Below are 26,255 nucleotides of genomic sequence, written 5' to 3'. Positions count from 1 at the left end.
GAACCCGAGAACACCGTCCCACCGTCCCCACTGTCCCCACCGTCCCACCGTCCAACATGGAGGTGGAGACATTCTGCTTTGGGGGTGTTTCTCTGCTGAGGGGACAGGACGACTTCACCACATCGAGGGGAGGATGGACGTGGCCGCGTACCGGGACATCTTGGGGGACGACCTCCTTCCCTCAGTCGGGACAATGAAGACGGGTCGTGGACGGGTCTTCAGCACCACAATGACCCAAAACATACGGTGAGGCAACAAAGGAGCGGCTCAAGAAGAAGCACATGAAGGTCACAGAGAGGTCGAGCTGGTCTCCGGACCTTCATCCCAGAGAACATCTGTGGAGGGAGCTGAAGCTTCCTGTTGCCGAGCAACAGCCTGGAAACCTGAAGGATTTGGAGGATCTGCAAAGAGGAGTGAACAACATCAGAAAGGGATCAAATAATGATTTCCTTCACTGTATATTTTGGTGTTCCTCATGCATGTTGCTGTCCCTCATGTATGTTGGTGTTCTTCATGTATGTTGGTGTCCCTCATGTATGTTGGTGTTCTTCATGTATTTTGGTGTTCCTCATGTATGTTGGTGTCCCTCATGTATGTTGGTGTCCCTCATGTATGTTGGTGTGGTGTTCCTCATGTATGTTGGTGTTCTTCATGTATGTTGGTGTCCCTCATGTATGTTGCTGTCCCTCATGTATGTTGGTGTGGTGTTCCTCATGTATGTTGGTGTTCTTCATGTATTTTGGTGTTCCTCATGTATGTTGGTGTTCTTCATGTATGTTGGTGTCCCTCATGTATGTTGCTGTCCCTCATGTATGTTGGTGTGGTGTTCCTCATGTATGTTGGTGTTCTTCATGTATTTTGGTGTTCCTCATGTATGTTGGTGTTCTTCATGTATGTTGGTGTCCCTTATGTATGTTGGTGTCCCTTATGTATGTTGGTGTTCCTCATGTATGTTGGTGTTCTTCATGTATGTTGGTGTCCCTCATGTATGTTGCTGTCCCTCATGTATGTTGGTGTGGTGTTCCTCATGTATGTTGGTGTTCTTCATGTATTTTGGTGTTCCTCATGTATGTTGGTGTTCTTCATGTATGTTGGTGTCCCTTATGTATGTTGGTGTCCCTTATGTATGTTGGTGTTCCTCATGTATGTTGGTGTTCTTCATGTATGTTGGTGTCCCTCATGTATGTTGCTGTCCCTCATGTATGTTGGTGTGGTGTTCCTCATGTATGTTGGTGTTCTTCATGTATTTTGGTGTTCCTCATGTATGTTGGTGTTCTTCATGTATGTTGGTGTCCCTTATGTATGTTGGTGTTCTTCATGTATGTTGGTGTTCCTCATGTATGTTGGTGTTCCTCATGTATGTTGGTGTGGTGTTCCTCATGTATGTTGGTGTTCTTCATGTATGTTGGTGTCCCTTATGTATGTTGGTGTCCCTTATGTATGTTGGTGTTCCTCATGTATGTTGGTGTTCTTCATGTATGTTGGTGTCCCTCATGTATGTTGGTGTCCCTCATGTATGTTGCTGTCCCTCATGTATGTTGGTGTGGTGTTCCTCATGTATGTTGGTGTTCTTCATGTATTTTGGTGTTCCTCATGTATGTTGGTGTTCTTCATGTATGTTGGTGTCCCTTATGTATGTTGGTGTCCCTTATGTATGTTGGTGTTCCTCATGTATGTTGGTGTTCTTCATGTATGTTGGTGTCCCTCATGTATGTTGCTGTCCCTCATGTATGTTGGTGTGGTGTTCCTCATGTATGTTGGTGTTCTTCATGTATTTTGGTGTTCCTCATGTATGTTGGTGTTCTTCATGTATGTTGGTGTCCCTTATGTATGTTGGTGTTCTTCATGTATGTTGGTGTTCCTCATGTATGTTGGTGTTCCTCATGTATGTTGGTGTGGTGTTCCTCATGTATGTTGGTGTTCTTCATGTATGTTGGTGTCCCTTATGTATGTTGGTGTCCCTTATGTATGTTGGTGTTCTTCATGTATGTTGGTGTTCTTCATGTATGTTGGTGTTCCTCATATATGTTGGTGTTCTTCATGTATGTTGGTGTTCTTCATGTATGTTGGTGTTCCTCATGTATGTTGGTGTTCTTCATGTATGTTGGTGTTCCTGTTGAAGGTTTAATGAAAGTTTTCTGTTTTGTCAACAGGCACAGGCCAGACGCCTCACCCCCCCCCCATCAGATACTCAACCCCACATCAGGTACTCGCCCCCCTGTCAGATACTCCCCCTGCGGCCCCTCCCCTTCGTCTCTGTGACCCAGTTGATCAGAAGATGGAGCTGCTGGTGATTCTGCTGCTCAGCTCAGTTCTCCTGCAGGAGGCTGTCGGTGAGTCCACAGTTTACAGAGTGTTGTTCAAACATGTGTCAAGCATCATGGAGACATGTACCACGGGATCACAACATCCACCTGGACAGGTGTGTCACATGTAGTTGTGTGTTTCCAGGTGGAGACGTGTGCGTGTCCGGTCACGACAGCGGCCCCGTGTTTGAAGAACAGCCCAGCAGTTTAATTTACCCCGAGGGTTTGACTGAAGGCAAGGTGACCCTCAGCTGTCAGGCCAGGGCCAGTCCTGCAGCGTCCTACAGGTGGGACAGAGACACACACAGACACACACGAACACACACAGACAGACACACACAGACACACACAAACACACAGACAGACACACACAAACACACAGACAGACACAGAGACACAGATACAGGGAGTCTCTCTTAAAGGGCCAGACTCACTCTCTGTCATACAGAAACCTGAACATCCTATTTGTCCCATGTCTAGTTCACCCTGCCTGTTGTCTTGCAGGTGGCTCCTGAATGGCACCGAGATCCCGCTGGGTTCAGACCGGTACACGCTGGTAGCCGGCACGCTGGTGATCAGCAGCCCTGAGCCGGTCCGAGACGCCGGGTCCTACCAGTGCCTGGCCATCAACCGCTGCGGCACCATCATCAGCAGGGCGGCACACCTGAAGTTCGGCTGTGAGTGAGACTCACCTGGACACCAGGTGTCATCTAGGAGACACTGTAGAAGACACAGAGTCTCAGTGTGTCCTCCAGGAGACACGGAGAGTCTCAAACACATCAGAACCAGAACCATGTGTGTGTCCCTGCGGTTCTGACCCTGTGTGTCTCTGCAGACCTCCACGACTTCCCCTCCGACAGCAGGAGTCCTCAGACGGCCTACGAGGGCGTCGGAACCTTCCTGGCCTGCCAGCCGCCACCTCATTACCCAGGTACCCCTCCGCTGCACGGGTCCTGGAGTTCTGGAGAACCCAATGGACCAGCTGACAGTGTGCTCTGTCTCCTCTGCAGCTCTGTCCTACCGCTGGTTACTCAACGAGTTCCCCAACTTCATCAGGAAGGACGACGGCCGCTGGTTCGTGTCGCAGGTCACGGGGAACCTGTACGTGGCAAAGGTGGAGCCTAACGACACGGGGAACTACTTCTGCTTCACCACCATCAACACCGATATCAGCACCAAGAGCACCTTCAGCAAGGCCAACCTGATGACCGTGCTGCCGGACGGTGAGACACTGCTGAGGGACAGACACGGTCCACTGATGTATGTAGGAGGACAGCAGACAGCAGGGGACAGCAGGAGACAGCAAGGGACAGCAAGGGACAGCAAGGGACAGTTCTTCAGTCAGATGAAACTATAAATGTAATCTGAGTATTTAACGTGTAATTTTATTCCAGCCAATCCCAGGAAGTCTGCTCCGAGCATCAGGGTGCGTTTTCCAGCAGAGACCTACGCCCTCTCCGGAAGCTCCGCCCACCTCGAATGTTTCGCCTACGGAAAGTAAGAAACCCTCAAATCATCATCACCTGTCTCACGTCCCTCCGTTTAATCCATCTCACGTCCCTCTGTCCTCCAGTCCCGTCCCGAAGCTGCGATGGAGGAAGCTGGATGGTCTGATGCCGTCTAAGGCCGGCCCCTCAGCGGTAGCCCCCGCCCTCAGCCTGCCGGACCTGTCCTTCGATGACGAGGGTGTTTATGAGTGTGAGGCGTACAACTCAGAAGGCAGCGACACGTACCAGGGACGCATCACTGTCCAAGGTCTTTATTATTCATATTTATTATCATATATTTATTATAGCTATATTAGACACATGTTGGATCTCTGACCACATAGTCATCACACCATTATATGTTTATATATATTATATTATATTTATATTATATATTATTTTATATATATATATACTGTATGTCATATTATGTAATATATGTTGTATGTTGGATATCTGACCAACAGAGAGTCCACACAGCTGTTTATTATTATATATATGTTACATATTGAATGCTATAGTATATTATATATATATCATATATGATATTATATCTATATCAGCTCAGCCCGACTGGCTGCAGGTGATGAGTGACTCGGAGGTGGAGATTAGCTCAGAGCTTCACTGGAGCTGTGTGGCTGCTGGGAAACCTCGACCGTCTGTACGATGGCTGAGAAACGGACTACCACTCAGCACGCAGGTAACACACACACACACACACACACACACACACACACACACACACACACACACACACACACACACACACTGCAGCTCTGTAGATATAGTACAGTGTGGTACAGGACAGTATGGTGCAATGCAATACAGTATGGTGCAGTACATTACAGTGCAGTGCAGTGCGATGCAGTACAGTACGGTACAGTACAGTGCAGTATGGCGCAGTACACTACAGTGCAAAGCAGTACAGTACGGTGCAGTACATTGCAGTACAGTACAGTACGGTGCAGTACAGTGCGGTACGGTACGGTACAGTGCGGTACGGTACAGTGAGGTACATTACGGTGCAGTACAGGCTTCATCTCACATGTCCCACATCTGTTTGACCCCCCCTCCTTTCCCTCCCTCCTCCCCAACACACACACTCCTCCCTCCCTCCCTCCTCCACCTTCAGGACCGGGTGCAGGTGAACGGAGCCCATCTAAAGATCAGTAACCTGGCCCTGGAGGATTCTGGGATGTACCAGTGTGTGGCTGAAAACAAACATGGCACCATCTACTCTACTGCAGAGCTCAGAGTCCAAGGTAGGAGTCTGTCCTCCAGTCTGAGTCTGTCCTCCAGTCTAAGTCTGTCCTCCAGTCTGAGTCTGTCTTCCAGTCTGAGGCCGACACAGAGTCCAACCTGTCTCTACTGTAGACTGTAGGTGAAGAACACACTGCTGCAGGCTGAAGCTCAGTACATCAGTATGATGTTCTTCTGTCTGCTCTCTAACTAACATCCTCTCCTGTGGCTCCTCCTCCAGTTCAGGCTCCAGATTTCCGGTTGAATCCGGTCAGGAAGTTGATCCCAGCAGCTCGAGGCGGTCAGGTGATGATCGAGTGTCGGCCCCGAGCCGCCCCGAAGCCCAGTCTGTTCTGGAGCCGCGGGACGGAGCTGCTCACCAACAGCAGCAGGTAGTCAGCTGGTCTGGTTTCATGATGCAGCAGGAGGTTCCTGTTTAATATCTGACAAACAACACGGAGATGAAACACAGATGCTGCTCCTGAGACTGAGGACTCGATCTGAATCCTGCTTCCTGTTTATTGGACTGGATGACCTGTGACTCATTATATTCCATCCATGTGTTGAGCTGCAGCTGTTTGACCTCCTGACCTCCGTCTGTCCTTAGAGTCACTGTCACTCCTGACGGCATCCTGTGGATCCACAACATCAGCCGGGCGGACGAAGGGAAGTACACCTGCTTCGCTGAGAACTACCTGGGGAAAGCCAACAGCACCGGACACCTGTCTGTCAGAGGTACACACACACACACACACACACACACACACACACACACACACACACACACACACACACACAGGTTACAATGGAGATATTCTTTGACAGATTGCCATGGAGATGTTGTCTGAACTGCCCTTTAGCCCCGCCCCTCCCTGATTTTAATATAAAGTCTTTTCCATCCCTCAGATGCCACTAAGATCACTCTGGCTCCATCCAACGCCGACATCAACCAGGGAGAGAATGTGACACTGCAGTGTCATGCCTCCCACGACCCCACTATGGACCTGACCTTCACCTGGGCCCTGAACGGGGTCCTGCTGGACCTGGAGAGCTCTGCTGGGCCGTACCACCGGGTGGAGGGGGTGAGTCGGTCCTGTCTGGAGTTTGGTTCTGAGGTTGATGTTTGATCTACGTTTGGTTCTGAGGTTGATGTTTGATCTGGGTTTCTTGTTTCTGTCGGCCCTTCAGAAGGAGAACATCGGGGACCTGCTGATCGCGAACACTCAGCTGGGTCAGTCTGGGTCGTACCGCTGCAGCGCTCAGACGGTGGTGGACGGCGCCGCCGCTGCAGCCAAGCTGGTGGTCCGAGGTGAGCGACAGCTGTCTGTCATGTTCTCACTGATGCAGGTTCATGGGAGGATGATGATGTCATGGAGGAAGATCATGATGTCATGGAGTCCTGTAGATACAGGGAAGAAGATGACCTCTGACCTCTCTTAGTGATGTGAACCATTCACTCTGACCTCTGACCTCTCTCAGGCCCCCCTGGACCTCCTGGAGGTCTACTGGTGAAGAACGTAGCGGAGACGTCGGTGGAGCTCCGGTGGAGTCGAGGCTACGACAACCACAGTCCCATCGGAAGATACGTCATCATGGGCCGCTCGGCGCTGTCGTCAGAGTGGAGGAGGATGAGGACAGGTGAGTTCAGACAGACACGTCTGTAATGTAATGTAAAATTCATCAGTCTATTAATGAGGTTTTATATTGTCAGACCTGTCTGTGAGTGAACTGTTATTTTGTGTATCTTCTAAGATTGTAACATGTTGTTCAGTGTTACAAGATGTGAGCTCCACATGGTGGGGAACGCAGCACATTATTTCTTTCAAGATAAAAGTGTTGGTGAGAGTTTAATATGAGATTAATCTGGTTTGATATAATCTCAGATTAAACTGTAGTTTGATATGATGTCTCCGTCCATGTGAGTGACGTCTGTCTGTCCTCAGACCCAGTGAACATTGAAGGGAACGCTGAGTCAGCTCGTGTGATGGGACTGATGCCCTGGATGGATTATGAATTCCAGGTCATCGCCAGCAACATCCTGGGCAGCGGAGAACCCAGCATGTCCTCCCACATCATCCGCACGCAGCAGGCAGGTGAGTCTCTCAGGTGGCTGAATCTTCAAGTATCATCTGATCTTTGTTCTTTGTCTTCAAACTCGAATTTCTCAGGAATAAGTCCCCTCCATCCCCTCCGTCCCCTCGTCCCACTGATCCTTGTGTCTGTATGTTTGTCCCTCAGCTCCTACCGTGGCTCCGAGCGGACTGGGAGGAGGAGGAGGAGACCGCAGTGAACTCATCGTTACCTGGACGGTGTGTGTGTGTGTGTGTGTGTGTGTGTGTGTGTGTGTGTGTGTGTGTGTGTGTGTGTGTGTGTGTGTGTGTGTGAGTGAGAGAGTGAGTGTGTGTGAACAGATGTGAATCTTGTGATGAATAATGTGATGACATGTTGACTTCCTGCAGCCAATGGCCAGAGAGTACCAGAATGGAGACGGCTTTGGCTACATCCTGGCCTTCAGGAGGCGGGACACGTGGACGTGGTCGGAGGTCCGAGTCGCCCACGTGGACTCGTCTCGGTACGTCCACTACAACGACAGCCTGACGCCATACAGCCCCTTCGAGGTGAAGATCAAAGCGTACAACCGGCGAGGAGAAGGTCCCTTCAGCCAGGTGGCGGTGGTCTACTCTGCAGAGGAAGGTGAGTCCACACCTGTCCTCTGGCCCCGCCCCCACCTCACTGTCTTCTAAACATGTTCAGGTTGAACTAATTCGATTTGATAGGTCAAAGGTCACTGTGACCTCACGAAACTCCTTTGTGGCCAATGATGACATTTTATTTATTTGATATGTAAATACATGTACCTATATTTATATCCATACATGTATATGTATGTGTGTGTGTGTGTGTGTGTGTGTGTGTATATGTATGTGTGTGTGTGTGTATATATATATATATACACACACATACATATATACGTATTGACGTCTATACAGTATACATATATACTGTATATATTTGTGTAAATGGACGTGTATATATATATATATAGTGTATATATAGACATACACTCACCAGCCACTTTATTAGGTACACCTGTTGAACTACTTGTTAATGCAAATATCTAATCAGCCAATCACATGGCAGCAGCTCAATGCATTGAGGCATGTAGACACGGTGAAGGCGAGCTGCTGAAGTTCAAATGGAGCATCAGAACAGGAATAAAGGTGATTTCAGTGATTTGAAGGTGGCAGGTTGTTGGAGCCAGACGGGCTGGTCTGAGTATTCACTAACTGATGATCTACTGGGATTTTCACCAACAACCATCTCTAGCTTTACAGAGAACGGTCCGACAAAGAGAAAATATCCAGTGAGCCACAGTTCTCTGGGCGAAGATGCCTCGTTGATGCCAGAGGTCAGAGGAGGTCAGCCAGACTGGTTGGAGATGATAGAAAGGAAACAGCAACTCCAATAAGCACTCGTTCCAACCGAGGTATGCAGAAGATCTGAACAACACGTGGAAGCTTGAAGCAGACGGACTCCAGCAGCAGAAGACCACCGGGTCCTCCTGTCAGCTAACAACAGCAAACTGAGGCTGGATTCACACCGGCTCATTGGACAGTAGAAGATCAGAGTAACGTCTCTGTCTGATGAGTCTGGATTTCTGCTGCCACATTCAGATGGTTGTCAGAGTTTGGCGTCAACGACATGAAAGCGTGGATCCATCCTGCCTGGTATCAGCGGTTCAGGCTGGTGGTGGTGGTGGTGGTGTGCTGGTGGTGTGATGGTGGTGTGATGTGGTGTGGTGGTGGTGGTGGTGTGGTGTTGGTGTAATGGTGGTGTGGTGGGGTGGTGGTGGTGTGATGGTGTGGTGTGATGGTGGTGGTGTGATGGTGGTGTAATGGTGGTGGTGGTGGTGGTGTGATGATGGTGGTGTGATGGTGGTGTATTGCTGCTGACCGTGTCCGTCCCTTTATGTCCTCAGTGGACCGTCTTCTGATGGCTGCTTCCAGCAGGATAACGCACCACGTCACAAAGATCAAATCATCTCAAACTGGTTTCTGGAACATGACGATGAGTTCACTGGACTCCAACGGCCTCCACGGTCACATCTCCATCTAATAGAAGCTTTGGGATGTGGTGCAACGGGAGATTCACATCACGGATGCGCAGCTGATAAATCTGCAGCAACTGTGATGTCATCATGTGAATATGGAGCGAAACCTCTGAGGAATGTTTCCAGCAGCTCGTTGAATCTACGACACCAAGAATTAAGAAATAAAGCAGTTCTGAAGGCAAAAGGGTCCAACGGTACCAGCAAGGTGTACCTAATAAAGTGGCAGAGGAGTGCATATTCCGTATATATATAAATACAGTATATATAAATACAGTACATATAAATAGGTATATATAAATACAATATATATAAATAGATGTATCTGCAGTGTATATATATAAATACAGTGTATATAAATAAAGGTGTATATATAAATAGTGTATATAAATACAATATATATATATAAATAGACACATTTTCAGTGTATGTATATAAATACAGTATATATAGAGGTATTTATAAATACAATATATATAAATACAGTATATATATATAAATAAATAAATACAGTGTATATAAATATACAATATATATAAATAGAAGTATTGACAATATATATATAAATACAGTATATATAAATAGATGCATCGACAGTATATATACATAAGGTATATATAAATACAGTATATATGAATATACGTATCTACAGTATGTATATATATATGTATATATATAAATACAGTATATATAAATAGAGGTATATATAAATACACTATCTATATAAATACAGTTTATATAAATATACAGTATATATATAAGGAGAGGTGTATATATAAATAGAGTATATAATAATATACAGTATATTTAAATAGAGATATATATAAATACAGTAAATATGAATATATAGTAAATATAGAGGTATCTACAGTATATATATATATATACAGTACGTATAAATAGAGGTATATATAAATACAGTATATATAAATACAGTACATATAAATAGGTATATATAAATACAATATATATAAATAGATGTATCTGCAGTGTATATATATAAATACAGTGTATATAAATAAAGGTGTATATATAAATAGTGTATATAAATACAATATATATATATAAATAGACACATTTTCAGTGTATGTATATAAATACAGTATATATAGAGGTATTTATAAATACAATATATATAAATACAGTATATATATATATAAATAAATAAATACAGTGTATATAAATATACAATATATATAAATAGAAGTATTGACAATATATATATAAATACAGTATATATAAATAGATGCATTGACAGTATATATACATAAGGTATATATAAATACAGTATATATGAATATACGTATCTACAGTATGTATATATATATATATGTATATATATAAATACAGTATATATAAATAGAGGTATATATAAATACACTATCTATATAAATACAGTTTATATAAATATACAGTATATATATAAGGAGAGGTGTATATATAAATAGAGTATATAATAATATACAGTTTATATAAATACAGTATATTTAAATAGAGATATATATAAATACAGTAAATATGAATATATAGTAAATATAGAGGTATCTACAGTATATATATATATACAGTACGTATAAATAGAGGTATATATGAATACAGTATGTATAAATATACATTATATATAAATTGAGGTATCTACAGCATGTCTGTTCTTGGACCTCTTTAAAATTCGAGTTCAGTTTGTTTTCTTGTGTCTCCTCCTGCAGTCTCTGATGTCACCACTAGAGGGTAATGTCAACTTACAGGAGGCTGATATTAAAATGACCATGACCTCTGCCCTCTGCCCTCTCCTTACAGAGCCAACAGTGGGACCTTCAAACATCAACGCCACGGCGCTTTCCGCCTTCGAGATCCAGGTGTCCTGGGAGCCGGTCCAGCAGCTGAGCGCCAATGGCATCCTGAGAGGATACGAGGTGAGGACATGTCTATCCTCCATCAGTAGGTCCTCCATCTGTCTGTCCTCCATCAGTGTCCTCCATCTGTCTGACCCCCATCAGTGTCCGCCATCTATCTGTCCTCCATCAGTCTGTCCTCCATCAGTGTCCTCCATCTGTCTGTCCTCCATCATTCTGTCCTCCATCAATCTGTCCTTCATCTGTCTGTCCTCCATCAATGTCCTCCATCTGTCTGCCCTACAACAGTGTCCGCCATCTATCTGTCCTCCATCTGTCTGTCCTCCATCAGTCTGTCCTCCATCAGTCTGTCCCCCATCAGTCTTTCCTCTATCTGTCTGTCCTCCATCTGTCTGTCCTCCATCAGTGTCCTCCATCTGTCTTCCCTCCATCAGTGTCCGCCATTTACCTGTCCTCCATCTGTCTGTCCTCCATCAGTCTGTCCTCCATCTGTATGTCCCCCATCATTGTCCTCCATCAGTCTGTCCTCCATCAGTCTGTCCTCCATCTGTCTGTCCTCCATCAGTGTCCTCCATCTGTCTGTCCTACATCAGTCTGTCCTCCATCAGTCTGTCCTCCATCTGTCTGTCCTCCATCAGTCTTTCCTCCATTAGTCTTTCCTCCATCTGTCTGTCCTCCATCTGTCTGTCCTCCTTCAGCAACAGGTCCATTGGACCATCAGAACAGGAGATGAAAACATTCCGTGTTCTGTTAACGTGTTCCTGCCGTCATGTGTGTCCTCAGATCCGGTACTGGCGGCAGCATGAACGGGAGGCGGCAGCGGATCGGGTCAGAACCGCAGGACTGGAACCGACCGCCAGGGTGTCCGGACTCCGACCCAGCACCCGGTACCACGTTGCTGTGCTGGCCTACAACAGCGCCGGAACCGGACCGTCTTCTCCACGGACCACCATCACTACCAGGAGACCACGTAGGACACACACAGACACACAACATACTGCACACAACACACTACACAACACACTACACAACACACTACATACCACACGCAACATACCACACGCAACATACTACACACAACATACGACACACAATATACTACACAAAACATACTACACAACACACTACACACAACACACTACATACCACACGCAACATACCACACGCAACATACTACACACAACATACGACACACAATATACTACACAAAACATACTACACAACACACTACACACAACACACAACATACCACACACAACATACTACACACAAAATACTACACAACACACAACATACTACACACAACATACCACATACTACACACTACACACAACATACCACACCACATACTACACACCGTCACTATGAGGAGAACACGTAGGACACACACAGAGACACAACACACGGATGTGGGATGTGATGTCAGGAGAGGGTGAGACATGTAATCAGATCAGCAGTGACATCATCATGATGAGACAGACTGTCCCCACAGCTCAGGACGTCTCTGACATGTTGGATTTCTCTAAATGTCTGTTTGTGTTTCAGCTCCCAACCGTCCCCCCGGCAACGTGTCCTGGAAGACTCAGGGTTCCTTTGTGACGGTGAGGTGGGACCATGTGACCGCCATGCACAATGAGTCAGCAGTTCTGGGCTACAAGGTGAGTGTTGTTCACTTCCTCCTTGGAACCAGACGTGTTCCTCCATGGAACCAGACATGTTCCTATGTGGAACCAGACATGTTCCTCCTTGGAACCAGACATGTTCCTACGTGGAACCAGACATGTTCCTCCTTGGAACCAAACATGTTCCTACGTGGAACCAGACATGTTCCTCCTTGGAACCAAACATGTTCCTACGTGGAACCAGACATGCTCCAGACATGTTCCTCCGTGGAACCAGACATGTTCCTACATGGAACCAAACATCTTCCTCCGTGGAACCAGACATGTTTCTACATGGAACCAAACATGTTCCTCCGTGGAACCAGACATGTTCCTACGTGGAACCAGACGTGTTCCTCCTTGGAACAAAACATGTTCCTACGTGGAACCAGACATGTTCCTACGTGGAACCAGACGTGGTCCACAAGTCACCCACTGAGACACTTCATACCATCACTGTGATGGAGTGTCCTCTCCTACGATCTTCTGAGGTTCTCCTGCTCACCTCCGAGGTTCTAACCTCTGAGGTTCTCCTTCTGTGTTCTGTCAGGTTCTGTACAAGCATGAGGACCAGGCGGTGCTGAAGTTTCTGGACAAGTCCAAGATGTCGGTGAGCCTCCCGTTGCCCAAAGACAACAGCTACGTGGTTCTGGAGATCCGGTCGTGGGGCGAGGGGGGAGACGGGCCGGCACACGAGATCATCGTGTCGAGGGACTCAGGTGAGAAACAGGAGGCACAAGGAATTTTAAAGTGTAATTATTGTGTATTTATTTAAAATTCTAATAGAAAAGTGATTAAAAACCAAGGCATGTGTGCAGAGGGCAGCGCCCTGCACCTGTTGTCAGGTGTGGAGGAGGATGGTATTAATGAATGTTATTTTTATGAATGTTTTATTTCTATGAATGCTATTTCTATGAATGTTTTATTTCTATGAATGTTATTTCTATGAATGTTATTTCTGTGAATGTTATTTCTATGAATTTTATTTCTATGAATGTTTTATTTCTATGAATGTTTTATTTCTGTGAATGTTATTTCTATGAATTTTATTTCTATGAATGTTTTATTTCTATGAATGTTATTTCTATGAATTTTATTTCTATGAATGTTTTATTTCTATGAATTTTATTTCTATGAATGTTTTATGTCTATGAATGTTATTTCTATGAATTTTATTTCTATGAATGTTTTATTTCTATGAATTTTATTTCTATGAATGTTTTATTTCTATGAATTTTATTTCTATGAATGTTTTATGTCTATGAATGTTATTTCTATGAATTTTATTTCTATGAATGTTTTATTTCTATGAATGTTATTTCTATGAATGTTTTATTTCTATGAATGTTATTTCTATGAATTTTATTTCTATGAATGTTTTATTTCTATGAATGTTATTTCTATGAATTTTATTTCTATGAATGTTTTATTTCTATGAATTTTATTTCTATGAATGTTTTATTTCTATGAATTTTATTTCTATGAATGTTTTATGTCTATGAATGTTATTTCTATGAATTTTATTTCTATGAATGTTTTATTTCTATGAATGTTATTTCTATGAATGTTTTATTTCTATGAGTTATTTCTATGACTTTTATTTCTATGAATGTTATTTTTGTGAATGTTTTATTTCTATGAATGTTGTTTCTATGAATTTTATTTTTATGAATGTTTTATTTCTATGAATGTTTTATTTCTATGAATGTTATTTCTGTGAATGTTTTATTTCTATGAATGTTATTTTTGTGAATGTTTTATTTCTATGAATGTTATTTCTATGAATTTTATTTTTATGAATGTTTTATTTCTATGAATGTTTTATTTCTATGAATTTTATTTCTATGAATTTTATTTCTATGAATGTTTTATTTCTATGAATGTTATTTCTATGAATGTTTTATTTCTATGAATGTTTTATTTCTATGAATGTTATTTCTATGAATGTTTTATTTCTATGAATGTTATTTCTATGACTGTTTTATTACTATGAATGTTATTTCTATGAATGTTTTATTTCTATGAATGTTATTTCTATGACTGTTTTATTACTATGAATGTTATTTCTATGAATTTTATTTCTATGAATATTATTTTTGTGAATGTTTTATTTCTATGAATGTTATTTCTATGAATTTTATTTCTATGAATGTTTTATTTCTATGAATGTTATTTCTATGAATGTTTTATTTATATGAATTTTATTTCTGTGAATGTTTTATTTCTATGAATGTTATTTTTATAAATGTTTTATTTCTATGAATGTTATTTTTATAAATGTTTTATTTCTATGAATGTTATTTTTATAAATGTTTTATTTCTATGAATGTTATTTTTATGAATGTGTTATTTGAGGTTACAGGTGGAGGTAAGAACAGGTCACCTGTATGGACCTGTGGTTTATCTGACAGCATGTTATCTTACTGATAGGAGTATTAGAATATCTAATATGTGGATCATAAACATGTCAGCAGTATCTGAAGTCAGACTTTCATATTGTTCTATAACATTTCAGGTGCACTGGCTATAAAGGTCAAAGGTCAAAGGTTTACAGGCTCCTGTGAATCGTTGCCCTGTTTGAACCATGTCTGTCTGCAGACTGTCAGGGACTCACGTTGTCTGTCCTCTGTCTCTCAGGGACCGGGATGATGGTGCAGAAGGACGCTTCCTCCACGCCGTGCGCCCACACGCTCCTCCTCCTCCTCCTCCTCCCTGTGGTGTTTCTGTCCCACCTGTGACCTCTGACCTCTGTGAACTGAACTGTTGAGGGCTGGAAACTCCTGTGTCTCAGCCTGTGGTGGTGGAGGGGGGAGGGGGGGGAATGGATTGATGGTGGGGGTTGGGGGGTGGGGGGAGTCAATGCAATGATGAGGGGTGGCATTTGTTTTACATTAACAAAGAGGAGGTGCGTGTGGAGGGTCAGTATGAACATGCCTGTCTGAGGAGTCTCAACTACGTCCTGCAGGTGTAAATACTATGTGCACCACCCCACCTGTGTGGTGGTTTCCTGCTCATTCTCTCTGTATTATATCAAACTACACTCACAATGACTGTTCCTTTTCTTTTCTTTTGAAGGAAGAGCGTTTCTTCATTCTTGTGCCTGCTTCCTGTGTTCAGAGCCTCTTTATTTATTGCAGCTGTTTTATTCTGAGATGAAAGAGCTGCTCACCAAAGTTATCGGATATGTTAACAGTGCTATAAATCATCCTCAGTCATTCTGTCAGAGTCTATCAGCTGTGATGTAACACACAGGAAGTGACCTCTGACAGTCAGTTTTCTTCTGTCAGCAGCTCATCAAACTTTGTCTGCTTTCATTTCTCTATTTGGATGATTTTCTGAGAACTGTTTCCTGTCAGCAGGTTGATTTCTGACGAACTGATTTTGATGTTTGTCTCAGACTGGAAGACCTGCTGCTCGATTTCTGTTCACAACAGTTTGTTTTAATACGTTATTATTCATTTCACACGTGTGCCGAATATCATGAGGTGATGAGGTGAATCATGTCTGGATCATGTCTGGGTCATGTCTGGATCATATCTGGGTCATGTTTGGGTCATATCTGGGTCATGTCTGGGTCATTTTTGGGTCATGTCTGGGTCATGTCTGGGTCATGTTTGGGTCATATCTGGGTCATGTCTGGGTCATTTTTGGGTCATGTCTGGGTCATGTTTGGGTCATGTCTGGGTCATGTTTGGGTCATGTTTGGGTCATGTCTGGGTCATTTTTGGGTCATGTCTGGGTCATGTTTGGGTCATGTCTGGGTCATGTCTGGGTCATGTCTGGGTCATTTTTGGGTCATGTCTGGGTCATGTCTGGGTCATGTTTGGGTCATATCTGGGTCATGTCTGGGTCATTTTTGGGTCATGTCTGGGTCATGTCTGGGTCATTTTTGGGTCATGTCTGGGTCATGTCTGGGTCATGTTTGGGTCATGTCTGGGTCATGTCTGGGTCATGATGATGTAACGTTAAGCTTCGAGGACTTCCATCATCATGGTTACAAAAACTCAGAGCTCTGAATGGCGTCCTGCTTCATGTTCTCCTGCTTCACTCAGTATTTTCTTACTGCTTCAGTTTTCACTGCAGAACATCTACAACTGGACTTGGAGCGACCAGCGAGGCTTCATATGCCGCATCATGTTTTCTGTGGGGATTTGAACCTGTAAATATGATTTCAAATAAACACCTTGGGATTGTATTCAATGACGTGTGTATTTACTCTTTTTACCGTCATGTTTTAAAGTGACACTGATATAAATGATAGAATAATAATAAAAATACATTTTATTTATAAAACGCTCTCCAGGATTCTCCAAGTTAAACCCCAGAAACATGCAGGTGAAGCAGCAGGTGGACATTAAACTCATCTGAATTACACCATTTCAATCAGGTGTCCCTAATAAAGTGACCAGTGTGCAGGTGTGAATAGATAGATAGATTCACACCTTCAAACAAATAGAGACACATTTGAAAAAAGGAAGTTAATTCCTGTATCCTGGAGCTGACACCTGTCTGAAGCGTCAGCTGGTCACATTCACCGAGTCGTGGTTCCACAGGAGAACTGCAGATAACAGATCTGTGATCCTCACCAGGTGACTACAAACTCCTCTGATGTTCCCCTGAAGTTCCTCTGATGTTCTACTTTAAGCTCCGCCCCCATCCTATGGAGCAGCTGCAGGTTCCTTCAGAAAGGTTCCTTGCCTCCCTCCATCAGCTCCACCTTCAGTATTGATGACCGATCATTACATCCTGTTATTAGGTGATGGAGGTGAAGTATAATCTGATTAGTCTTATCATTTCCCAGCATGCCTTATTCCTTGGACCTCCTTATCAGCTGCACTTTGACTCCTTCCATTAGTCATTAATGAGTCAATATAAATTGGAGCGTGAGTAGCAAGCTGCGGACTCTGCTTCTGCTCCTCTTGAAGAAAGGTAACGACATCATCATATTGTTGGACAGTTTAGCTGCAGGTCCTTTATGTTTACATGGAGAACCATGTTTTGTACTTTAATTAATGGCAGCTGCATGCAGACCAATAATTCAATCATATCAGTTATTATATAGATTTTTTTGAATTGTTTATCATCCAGTAGAATATCAGTGAGTTTCTAAAAAACTTTGTTCAGTTAACTTCTGTATGAAATGCAGAAAAACATGAAAAAATAATACTGAATAACTAATGTTTGTCTTCTGTCATGTCAGGTGACTGTTTTCTGACCAATCAGAGGCTGATCTCCGCAGCAGGACTCTGGGCCGACCTCCGAATAGCACCATGACTAAACTCATCATAGGTGAACACATCACTGCATCCTCTCATTACATAAACAGAGGGGTCAGAGGTCACCGAGAGCCAGCGCAGCATCAAACTGAACCTATCACATCAAGTCTATCACATTATTATTATTATTATTATGATTATTATTATTATTGTTATTGTGGCATTTAATAGAGCCCAAAATCATAAATGATTGAGCAGCAGAATTGATGACATACTCATGAATTGTGTTTGTTTGTTTGTTTTTGCAGCCCTGGGCGTTCTGTTCGTCCTGCACATCGGTGAGTTCCTCCTCTGACTGACAGACTCTTCCTCTCACCATCATCATCAAACACAGTTTAAAGTGTTGCTCTTTGTCCTCCCTCAGCTTCCTCCAACAAGCTGGTGTGTCACATGACCAACTGGGCCCAGTATCGACCCAGCAGTGGCAAGTTCTCCCCGGACAACATCGACCCGTTCCTGTGCACCCACGTCATCTACGCTCTGGCCTCCATCAACAGCTTCAACCAGATCAGCTCCATCGAGTGGAATGACGTGCAGCAGTACGGCCGGCTGAGCAGCCTGAAGAACGTGTGAGTCCACGAACCCACGCTGCTGAGTCAGCATTAAAACAAGTTCTCTGTTGGAGACCATCAGTCTGCATCCAGCTGAGCCAGAACAAGCCTGTTTATAGTATTATATATATTTATATATTCAGTATTTCCTCCAGAGATGATGCTTCTCTGAGCAGAACAACTTTTACAACAATATTCAGACCAGAAGTATTTTAAAGAAGAACAAACAGATGATCCACAAATCTGTTTTCAGTTTTTTTGTACAATGTCGGATCATGTTTCATGTTTGCGTGTTGGATTGAACATGCTCCTTGAGTGTCACAGTGTTTGAAAAATGTAAATAAAATTGTCGTTGGTGTTTAGAGACACAACAGAATACGAGGTTGTGTGTGAAGTCTGGACTGAACCATTAAACCGTTCAGGAGGAGTCCAACAATAATATGTGCAGAATAAACAAAAAGTACACTTCTTAATATGTTCAATGTAAATACATCATAAACAGTATTTATAAATGAACATGGTCACAGTTCAATCATAATAAATCATAAATGAATTCAAGATATTTTCTGCATCACTTTGACTGTGTGAATATTTCAGATGATTTTCTGTTTCCAGGAATCCTGCTCTGAAGACTCTGCTGTCTGTCGGAGGGACGGTCAACGGAATCAGCCCGTAAGATCTTCTCTTAAACCAGCTGTCTGTCCTCCGCACTCGTCCTCTCAAAGGTCCAACCGTCTCTGTCCCTCTGTCCTGTCTCCTTTCCATCCCAACAGGTTCATTGCCATGGTTGCCAAACCTGAGAACCGCGCCACCTTCATCCGGTCTGCCATCAGCTTCCTGCGCACTCATAACTTTGACGGTCTGAACCTGGCGTGGGAATATCCAGGACACAACGGGAGTCCAAAGGAGGACAAGGAGAAGTTCACCCTGCTGGTCACGGTGAGCTCCACTCAAACAAAAGCTCTAACTGTTGTCTAACCTTCTCAGTCAGGAAGCTTCAATACAACCTGCACAATCATCAGCTGAGGGAACTGATACACTGTAGGAGATGATGATGATGATGAAGATGATGGAAATGATGATGGAGATGAGGGAGATGATGAGGGAAATGATGAAGATGATGATGGAGATGAGGGAGATGATGATGGAGATGATGAGGGAAATGATGAAGATGATGATGGAGATGAGGGAGATGATGATGGAGATGATGGAGATGATGATGATGATGAGGGAAATGATGATGATGATGGAGATGAGGGAGATAATGAGGGAGATGATGATGGACATGATGATGATGATGGTGGAGATGATGAAGATGGAGATGATGATGATGATGATGATGATGATGATGATGATGATGATGGAGGTGATGATGAGGGAGATAATGAGGGAAATGATGAAGGTGATGATGGAGATGAGGGAGATGATGATGATGATGATGATGATGATGATGATGATGATGATGATGATGATGATGATGATGATGACGATGATGGAGATGATGATGATGATAATGGAGGTGATGATGATGATGATGATGGAGATGATGATGACGATGATGGAGATGATGATGGAAATGATGATGGAGATGATGAAGATGATGATGGAGATGATGATGGAGATGAGGGAGATGATGATGGAGATGATGGAGATGATGATGATGATGAGGGAAATGATGAAGATGATGGAGATGATGGAGATGATGATGGAGATGATGAGGGAAATGATGAAGATGATGATGGAGATGAGGGAGATGATGATGGAGATGATGGAGATGATGATGATGATGAGGGAAATGATGATGATGATGGAGATGAGGGAGATAATGAGGGAGATGATGATGGACATGATGATGATGATGGTGGAGATGATGAAGATGGAGATGATGATGATGATGATGATGATGATGATGATGATGGAGGTGATGATGAGGGAGATAATGAGGGAAATGATGAAGGTGATGATGGAGATGAGGGAGATGATGATGATGATGATGATGATGATGATGATGATGATGATGACGATGATGGAGATGATGATGATGATAATGGAGGTGATGATGATGATGATGATGGAGATGATGATGACGATGATGGAGATGATGATGGAAATGATGATGGAGATGATGAAGATGATGATGGAGATGATGATGGAGATGAGGGAGATGATGATGGAGATGATGGAGATGATGATGATGATGAGGGAAATGATGAAGATGATGGAGATGATGGAGATGATGATGGAGATGATGGAGACAGACAGAGACAGACAGACAAAGAAGGACACATTGACCTGAGCGTCTTCTGTCCGTTGTCCCAACAGGAGCTGTCCACGGCCTTCGAGGATGATGCCAAAGACAACAAGAAGACTCAGCTGCTGCTGTCGGCCAACGTGGCGTCTTTCCGTCCCACCATTGAGAGAGCGTACGAAGTCAACAAGATCTCAGCGTGAGTCTGACGTCTAATATTTATCTAATATATTCTCATCAGGGCTCCAATCATGTCTGGGTTTGGTACCGGTGCTGAAACAGGGACATCGTAGTTTGAAATGAGACGGTCCTGACGTTGGACATGTCTCTACCTCTTGTTGTTCCTCTGGTGTTGATCTCCCGGTTCTCCTGGTGCTCCCGGTTCTTCTGTGTGACCCGACAGACGTTTGGACTTCATGAACGTGATGACGTACGACTTCCACGGACACTGGGAGGACGCCACAGCGCACAACAGCCCGCTGTACCGCAGCTCTCTGGACTCGGGCTCACACATCCATCACAACATCGTAAGAACACACACACACACACACACACACACACACACACACACACACACACACACGATCATCCTCCTCCTGTTATAGACCTCCTCCTCCTCTGTGATTTTCCTCTGTTATAGACTCTTCCGCTGTTATAGACCTCCTTCTCTGTTATAGACTCCTCTGCTGTTATAGATCTCCTCCTCTGTTATAGACCTCCTCCTCTGTGATAGACCTCCTCCTCTGTTATAGACCTCCTCCTCTCTCCTTTTCCCAGAACTCCTCCGCTGTTATAGACCTCCTCCTCTGTGATAGACCTCCTCCTCTGTTATAGACCTCCTCTGCTGTGATAGACCTCCTCCTCTGTTATAGACCTCCTCTGCTGTTATAGACCTCCTCCTCTCTCCTTTTCCCAAAACTCCTTCGCTGTTATAGACCTCCTCCTCTGTTATAGACTCCTCCGCTGTTATAGACCTCCTCCTCTCTCCTTTTGCCAGAACTCCTCCGTATCCTACTGGTTGGAACTCGGAGCTCCATCCCAGAAGCTGCTGCTCGGTTTTCCGACTTACGGACGAACCTTCCGTCTCCGCGGTGCCGCGTCCGGACTCGGAGCTCCGTCCAACGGACCGGCTGCTGCCGGACCGTACACTGGCACCGCCGGCTTCTGGGCCTTCTACGAGGTAATGTCCTGATGTTGGAGTCTCTCCACCCATCCCCGTGTTGTCTCCACCCATCCCCGTGTTGGCTGCTCTAACTCTGGTTCTGGTTCCAGATCTGTGACTTCACCAGCAGCGCCACCATCGAATGGATATCTGAACAGGAAGTTCCTTACGCCACCTCCGCCAGCTCCTGGGTCGGTTATGACGACAAGCGCAGCTTCTCCTCAAAGGTAACCGGAGTCACCTCTGTCTGCCTCAAACAGGAAGGGTTCCCCTGGTTCCACTGGTTCTCCTGGTTCTCCTGCTTCTCCTGGTTCTCCTGTTTCTCCTGTTTCTCCGGGTTCTGCTGTTTCTCCTGTTTCTCCTGGTTCTACGGGTTCTACTGGGTCTGCTGGTTCTCCTGTTTCTTCTTATTCTCTAGGTCCTGCTGGTTCTTCTGTTTCTCCTGTTTCTCCGGGTTCTCCTGCTTCTCCTGGTTCTCCGGGTTCTGATGATTCTCCTGTTTCTCCTGGTTCTCCAGGTTCTGCTTGTTCTCCTGCTTCTCCAGCTTCTCCTGTTTCTCCTGGTTCTCCAGGTTCTGCTGCTTCTCCTGTTTCTCCTGGTTCTCCTGTTTCTCCGGGTTCTGCTGGTTCTTCTGGTTCTACGGGTTCTGCTGGGTCTGCTGGTTCTCCTGGTTCTACAGGTTCTACTGGGTCTACTGGTTCTCTTGTTTCTCCGGGTTCTCCTGGTTCTGCTGGTTCTCCTATTTCTTCTCCAGGTTCTGCTGTTTATTCTGGTTCTCCTGTGTCTCCAGGTTCTGCTGTTTATTCCGGTTCTCCTGTTTCTCCGGGTTCTGCTGGTTCTCCTGGTTCACCTGTTTCTCCACTTTCTCCTGGTTCTGGTTCTGTTCAGTAAACCTGTAGTCCGGTCTCTAATTTTCCGGTTCTGTTCTGTAGGTCCAGTGGATGACTGAAAAGAACCTGGGCGGTGCCCACGTGTGGACTCTGGACATGGACGACTTCAGCGGCGGGTTCTGCTCGGCCGGGTCGTATCCTCTGATCAACCACCTTCGGATGTCGATGGGTAAATAAACGATGCAGCTCAGTGTTTCCTCCTATGTAGCTCCGCCCACTGACTGTGACCGAGTGTTCCTGTCAGTCAGCTGTCAGTAAACCCTCCTCCGTTCTCGCTACTGTCTAACTTCTCTCTCTCTGATTATTCAGGCTTCAGCCCGAAGCCCACCACCACCCCCGCCCCCACCACCACCCGGGACCCCGTAGCCGACTTCTGCCGCGGCCGGCCCGACGGACTGTATGAGAACCCGGCCGATAAGAGCACGTACTTCCAGTGCTACCTGGGGAACACGTACCTGCACCGCTGCCAGCCCGGACTCATCTACTGGGACTCCTGCAAGTGTTGCAACTGGCCCTGAGAACCAGGCGGTCCGGTCCCTTGATGAGAGGGTGAATTCAGCATTGTGGTTCCAACAGAAACATCTTCACAGCTGAATCACTGCTTTCTCAACTTAATAAACCAGAAATATCCTGATGAATAAAACACCTGGTGACTCTTTGTGTTTACAGTTAAACGTTTCTCTTCATTCATCATCTGGAACATTTTATACATCATTAAATACATTTTGCTTCCTTTAATGAAGCTTCCTGATGACTTTCTGTTGTCTGGTTCCACAATATCACTGATTATATTATATTTACATGTATGTCCCCCATAGGAGGATGCTAATCTGCAGATCTATGCACCTAAAATCCTTCATATTTAATTAATTTAATTCAGACACATTAGTAATTCAAAGGCATTAAATATGAACACAGGAAAGAACAGTGTTTTTAATGTCTAGATATAAAAGTGCCACATGTCTGAGACGTGTATTAGGTGTGTGCCGCAAGAACATGTCTGACACGTGTTGTAGGCGCGTGTAGGGGGAACATGTCCGAGATATCTAGTAGGCGTGTGCAGGGGGAACATGTCTGAGACGTGTAATAGACATGTGCAGGGGGAACATGCCTGAGACATGTAGTAGGCGTTTGCAGCTGGAACATGTCTGATACGTGTAGTAGGCGTGTGCAAGGGGAACATGCCTGAGACATGTAGTAGGCGTTTGCAGCTAGAACATGTCTGAAACGTGTAGAAGGCATGTGTAGGGGGAAAATGTCTTAGATGTGTAGTAAGCATGTGAAGCTAGGACATGTCTGAGAAATGTAGTAGACGTGTGCAGGGGGAACATGTCTGAGACGTGTAGTAGGCGTGTGCAAGGGGAACATTTGTGAGAGGTTTAGTAGGTGTGTGCAGTGGGAAAACGTCTGAGACGTGTAGCTGACGTGTGTAGAGGGAACATGTCTGAGACGTGAAGGAGGAGTGTCTGAGAACATTTAGTCGGTTGAACTCTATGTTCTATGAAGTGTGTTGTATGAAGTGTGTTGTGTGAAGTGTGTTGTGTCAAGTGTGTTGTCTGAAGTGTGTTGTGTGAAGTGTGTTGTCTGAAGTGTGTTGTCTGAAGTGTGTTGTGTGAAGTGTGTTGTCTGAAGTGTGTTGTGTGAAGTGTGTTGTGTGAAGTGTGTTGTCTGAAGTGTGTTGTGTGAAGTGTGTTGTCTGAAGTGTGTTGTGTGAAGTGTGGTGCATGAAGTGTGTTGTGTGAAGTCTGTTGTCTGAAGTGTGTTGTGTGAAGTGTGTTGTCTGAAGTGTGTTGTATGAAGTGTGTTGTATGAAGTGTGTTGTGTGAAGTGTGTTGTGTGAAGTGTTGTGTGAAGTGTGTTGTCTAAAGTGTGTTGTCTGAAGTGTGTTGTCTGAAGAGTGTTGTGTGAAGTGTGTTGTCTGAAGTGTGTTGTGTGAAGTGTGTTGCCTGAAGTGTGTTGTGTGAAGTGTGTTGTATGAAGTGTTGTGTGAAGTGTGTTGTGTGAAGTGTGTTGTCTGAAGTGTGTTGTGTGAAGTGTGTTGTGTGAAATGTTTTGTAGGAAGTCTGTTGTATGAAGTGTGTTGTGTGAAGTGTGTTGTGTGAAGTGTGTTGCGAGAAGTATGTTGCCTGAAGTGTGTTGTGTGAAATGTTTTGTATGAAGTCTGTTGTATGAAGTGTGTTGTGTGAAGTGTGTTGTGTGAAATGTTTTGTAGGAAGTCTGTTGTATGAAGTGTGTTGTGTGAAGTGTGTTGTGTGAAGTGTGTTGCGAGAAGTATGTTGCCTGAAGTGTGTTGTGTGAAATGTTTTGTATGAAGTCTGTTGTATGAAGTGTGTTGTGTGAAGTGTGTTGTATGAAGTGTGTTGCCTGAAGTGTGTTGTGTGAAATGTTTTGTGTGAAGTCTGTCGTATGAAGTGTGTTGTGTGAAGTGTGTTGTGTGAAGTGTTGTGTGAAGTGTGTTGTCTGAAGTGTGTTGTGTGAAGTGTGTTGTGTGAAGTGTGTTGTATGAAGTGTGTTGTGTGAAGTGTGTTGTCTGAAGTGTGTTGTGTGAAGTGTGTTGCATGAAGTGTGTTGCGTGAAGTGTGTTGTGTGAAGTGTTGTGTGAAGTGTGTTGTCTGAAGTGTGTTGTGTGAAGTGTGTTGTGTGAAGTGTGTTGCGTGAAGTGTGTTGCTTGAAGTGTGTTGTGTGAAGTGTGTTGTGTGAAGTGTGTTGTCTGAAGTGTGTTGTGTGAAGTGTGTTGTATGAAGTCTGTTATATGAAGTGTGTTGTGTGAAGTGTGTTGTCTGAAGTGTGTTGTGTGAAGTGTGTTGCGTGAAGTGTGTAGCCTGAAGTGTGTTGTGTGAAGTGTGTTGTGTGAAGCGTGTTGTATGAAGAGTGTTGTGTGAAGTGTGTTGTCTGAAGTGTGTTGTGTGAAGTGTGTTGTGTGAAGTGTGTTGTATGAAGTGTGTTGTGTGAAGTGTGTTGTCTGAAGTGTGTTGTGTGAAGTGTGTTGCATGAAGTGTGTTGTGTGAAGTGTGTTGTCTGAAGTGTGTTGTGTGAAGTGTGTTGTGTGAAGAGTGTTGTGTGAAGTGTGTTGTGTGAAGTGTGTTGTCTGAAGTGTGTTGTGTGAAGTGTGTTGTCTGAAGTGTGTTGTGTGAAGTGTGTTGTGTGAAGAGTGTTGTGTGAAGTGTGTTGTGTGAAGTGTGTTGTGTGAAGTGTGTTGTCTGAAGTGTGTTGTGTGAAGTGTGTTGTGTGAAGTGTGTTGTGTGAAGTGTGTTGTCTGAAGTGTGTTGTGTGAAGTGTGTTGTCTGAAGTGTGTTGTGTGAAGTGTGTTGTCTGAAGTGTGTTGTGTGAAGTGTGGTGCATGAAGTGTGTTGTGTGAAGTCTGTTGTCTGAAGTGTGTTGTGTGAAGTGTGTTGTCTGAAGTGTGTTGTATGAAGTGTGTTGTATGAAGTGTGTTGTGTGAAGTGTGTTGTGTGAAGTGTTGTGTGAAGTGTG

At 44.2% G+C, this 26,255-nt stretch overlaps 2 protein-coding genes across 2 annotated transcripts in view; both read left to right on the top strand.

Moving 5' to 3' along the window:
• The window catches only part of cntn2 (contactin 2), a 41,776-nt gene extending 24,927 nt beyond the window's left edge, over positions 1 to 16,849 (top strand). Inside the window, exons 2-23 of the mRNA XM_069152864.1 lie at positions 2,154 to 2,333; positions 2,452 to 2,593; positions 2,811 to 2,983; positions 3,142 to 3,237; positions 3,317 to 3,529; positions 3,701 to 3,803; positions 3,880 to 4,061; positions 4,357 to 4,493; positions 4,926 to 5,055; positions 5,274 to 5,424; positions 5,640 to 5,767; positions 5,939 to 6,114; positions 6,221 to 6,341; positions 6,512 to 6,670; positions 6,976 to 7,125; positions 7,271 to 7,341; positions 7,492 to 7,726; positions 10,938 to 11,053; positions 11,777 to 11,963; positions 12,539 to 12,651; positions 13,205 to 13,373; positions 15,292 to 16,849. Of these exons, the coding sequence (XP_069008965.1) occupies positions 2,279 to 2,333; positions 2,452 to 2,593; positions 2,811 to 2,983; positions 3,142 to 3,237; positions 3,317 to 3,529; positions 3,701 to 3,803; positions 3,880 to 4,061; positions 4,357 to 4,493; positions 4,926 to 5,055; positions 5,274 to 5,424; positions 5,640 to 5,767; positions 5,939 to 6,114; positions 6,221 to 6,341; positions 6,512 to 6,670; positions 6,976 to 7,125; positions 7,271 to 7,341; positions 7,492 to 7,726; positions 10,938 to 11,053; positions 11,777 to 11,963; positions 12,539 to 12,651; positions 13,205 to 13,373; positions 15,292 to 15,392 (3,108 nt within the window). The 5' untranslated portion in view covers positions 2,154 to 2,278 and the 3' untranslated portion in view covers positions 15,393 to 16,849. The remainder of the gene's footprint in view (positions 1 to 2,153; positions 2,334 to 2,451; positions 2,594 to 2,810; positions 2,984 to 3,141; positions 3,238 to 3,316; positions 3,530 to 3,700; positions 3,804 to 3,879; positions 4,062 to 4,356; positions 4,494 to 4,925; positions 5,056 to 5,273; positions 5,425 to 5,639; positions 5,768 to 5,938; positions 6,115 to 6,220; positions 6,342 to 6,511; positions 6,671 to 6,975; positions 7,126 to 7,270; positions 7,342 to 7,491; positions 7,727 to 10,937; positions 11,054 to 11,776; positions 11,964 to 12,538; positions 12,652 to 13,204; positions 13,374 to 15,291) is intronic.
• A 1,335-nt stretch (positions 16,850 to 18,184) lies between these two features.
• LOC138199086 (acidic mammalian chitinase-like) lies at positions 18,185 to 23,519 on the top strand. Its single transcript, XM_069151018.1, has 10 exons — positions 18,185 to 18,208; positions 18,295 to 18,499; positions 19,097 to 19,153; positions 19,255 to 19,420; positions 20,804 to 20,928; positions 21,133 to 21,256; positions 21,727 to 21,909; positions 22,002 to 22,118; positions 22,824 to 22,950; positions 23,091 to 23,519. Exons 2-10 carry the CDS (start codon positions 18,321 to 18,323, stop codon positions 23,297 to 23,299), a joined length of 1,287 nt encoding a protein of 428 aa, XP_069007119.1. The 5' UTR covers positions 18,185 to 18,208; positions 18,295 to 18,320; the 3' UTR covers positions 23,300 to 23,519.
• The last annotated feature ends 2,736 nt before the right edge of the window (positions 23,520 to 26,255 follow it).

Source organism: Embiotoca jacksoni, unplaced genomic scaffold (assembly GCF_022577435.1).
Source record: "Embiotoca jacksoni isolate LCO1_2020_lvr unplaced genomic scaffold, fEmbJac1.0.p SCAF_1, whole genome shotgun sequence".
NCBI classification, from domain to species: Eukaryota; Metazoa; Chordata; class Actinopteri; family Embiotocidae; genus Embiotoca; species Embiotoca jacksoni.
This window is presented reverse-complemented; position numbering and strand designations above follow the sequence as displayed.

Coding starts and splice junctions, on each gene's coding strand:
- LOC138199086 (XM_069151018.1), top strand. CDS start 18,321: ATGACCAACTGGGCCCAGTATCGACCCAGCAGTGGCAAGTTCTCCCCG. Junction 20,929..21,132: donor GAAGTCAACAAGATCTCAGC/GTGAGTCTGACG, acceptor GTGACCCGACAG/ACGTTTGGACTTCATGAACG. Junction 21,910..22,001: donor GCTTCTGGGCCTTCTACGAG/GTAATGTCCTGA, acceptor TTCTGGTTCCAG/ATCTGTGACTTCACCAGCAG.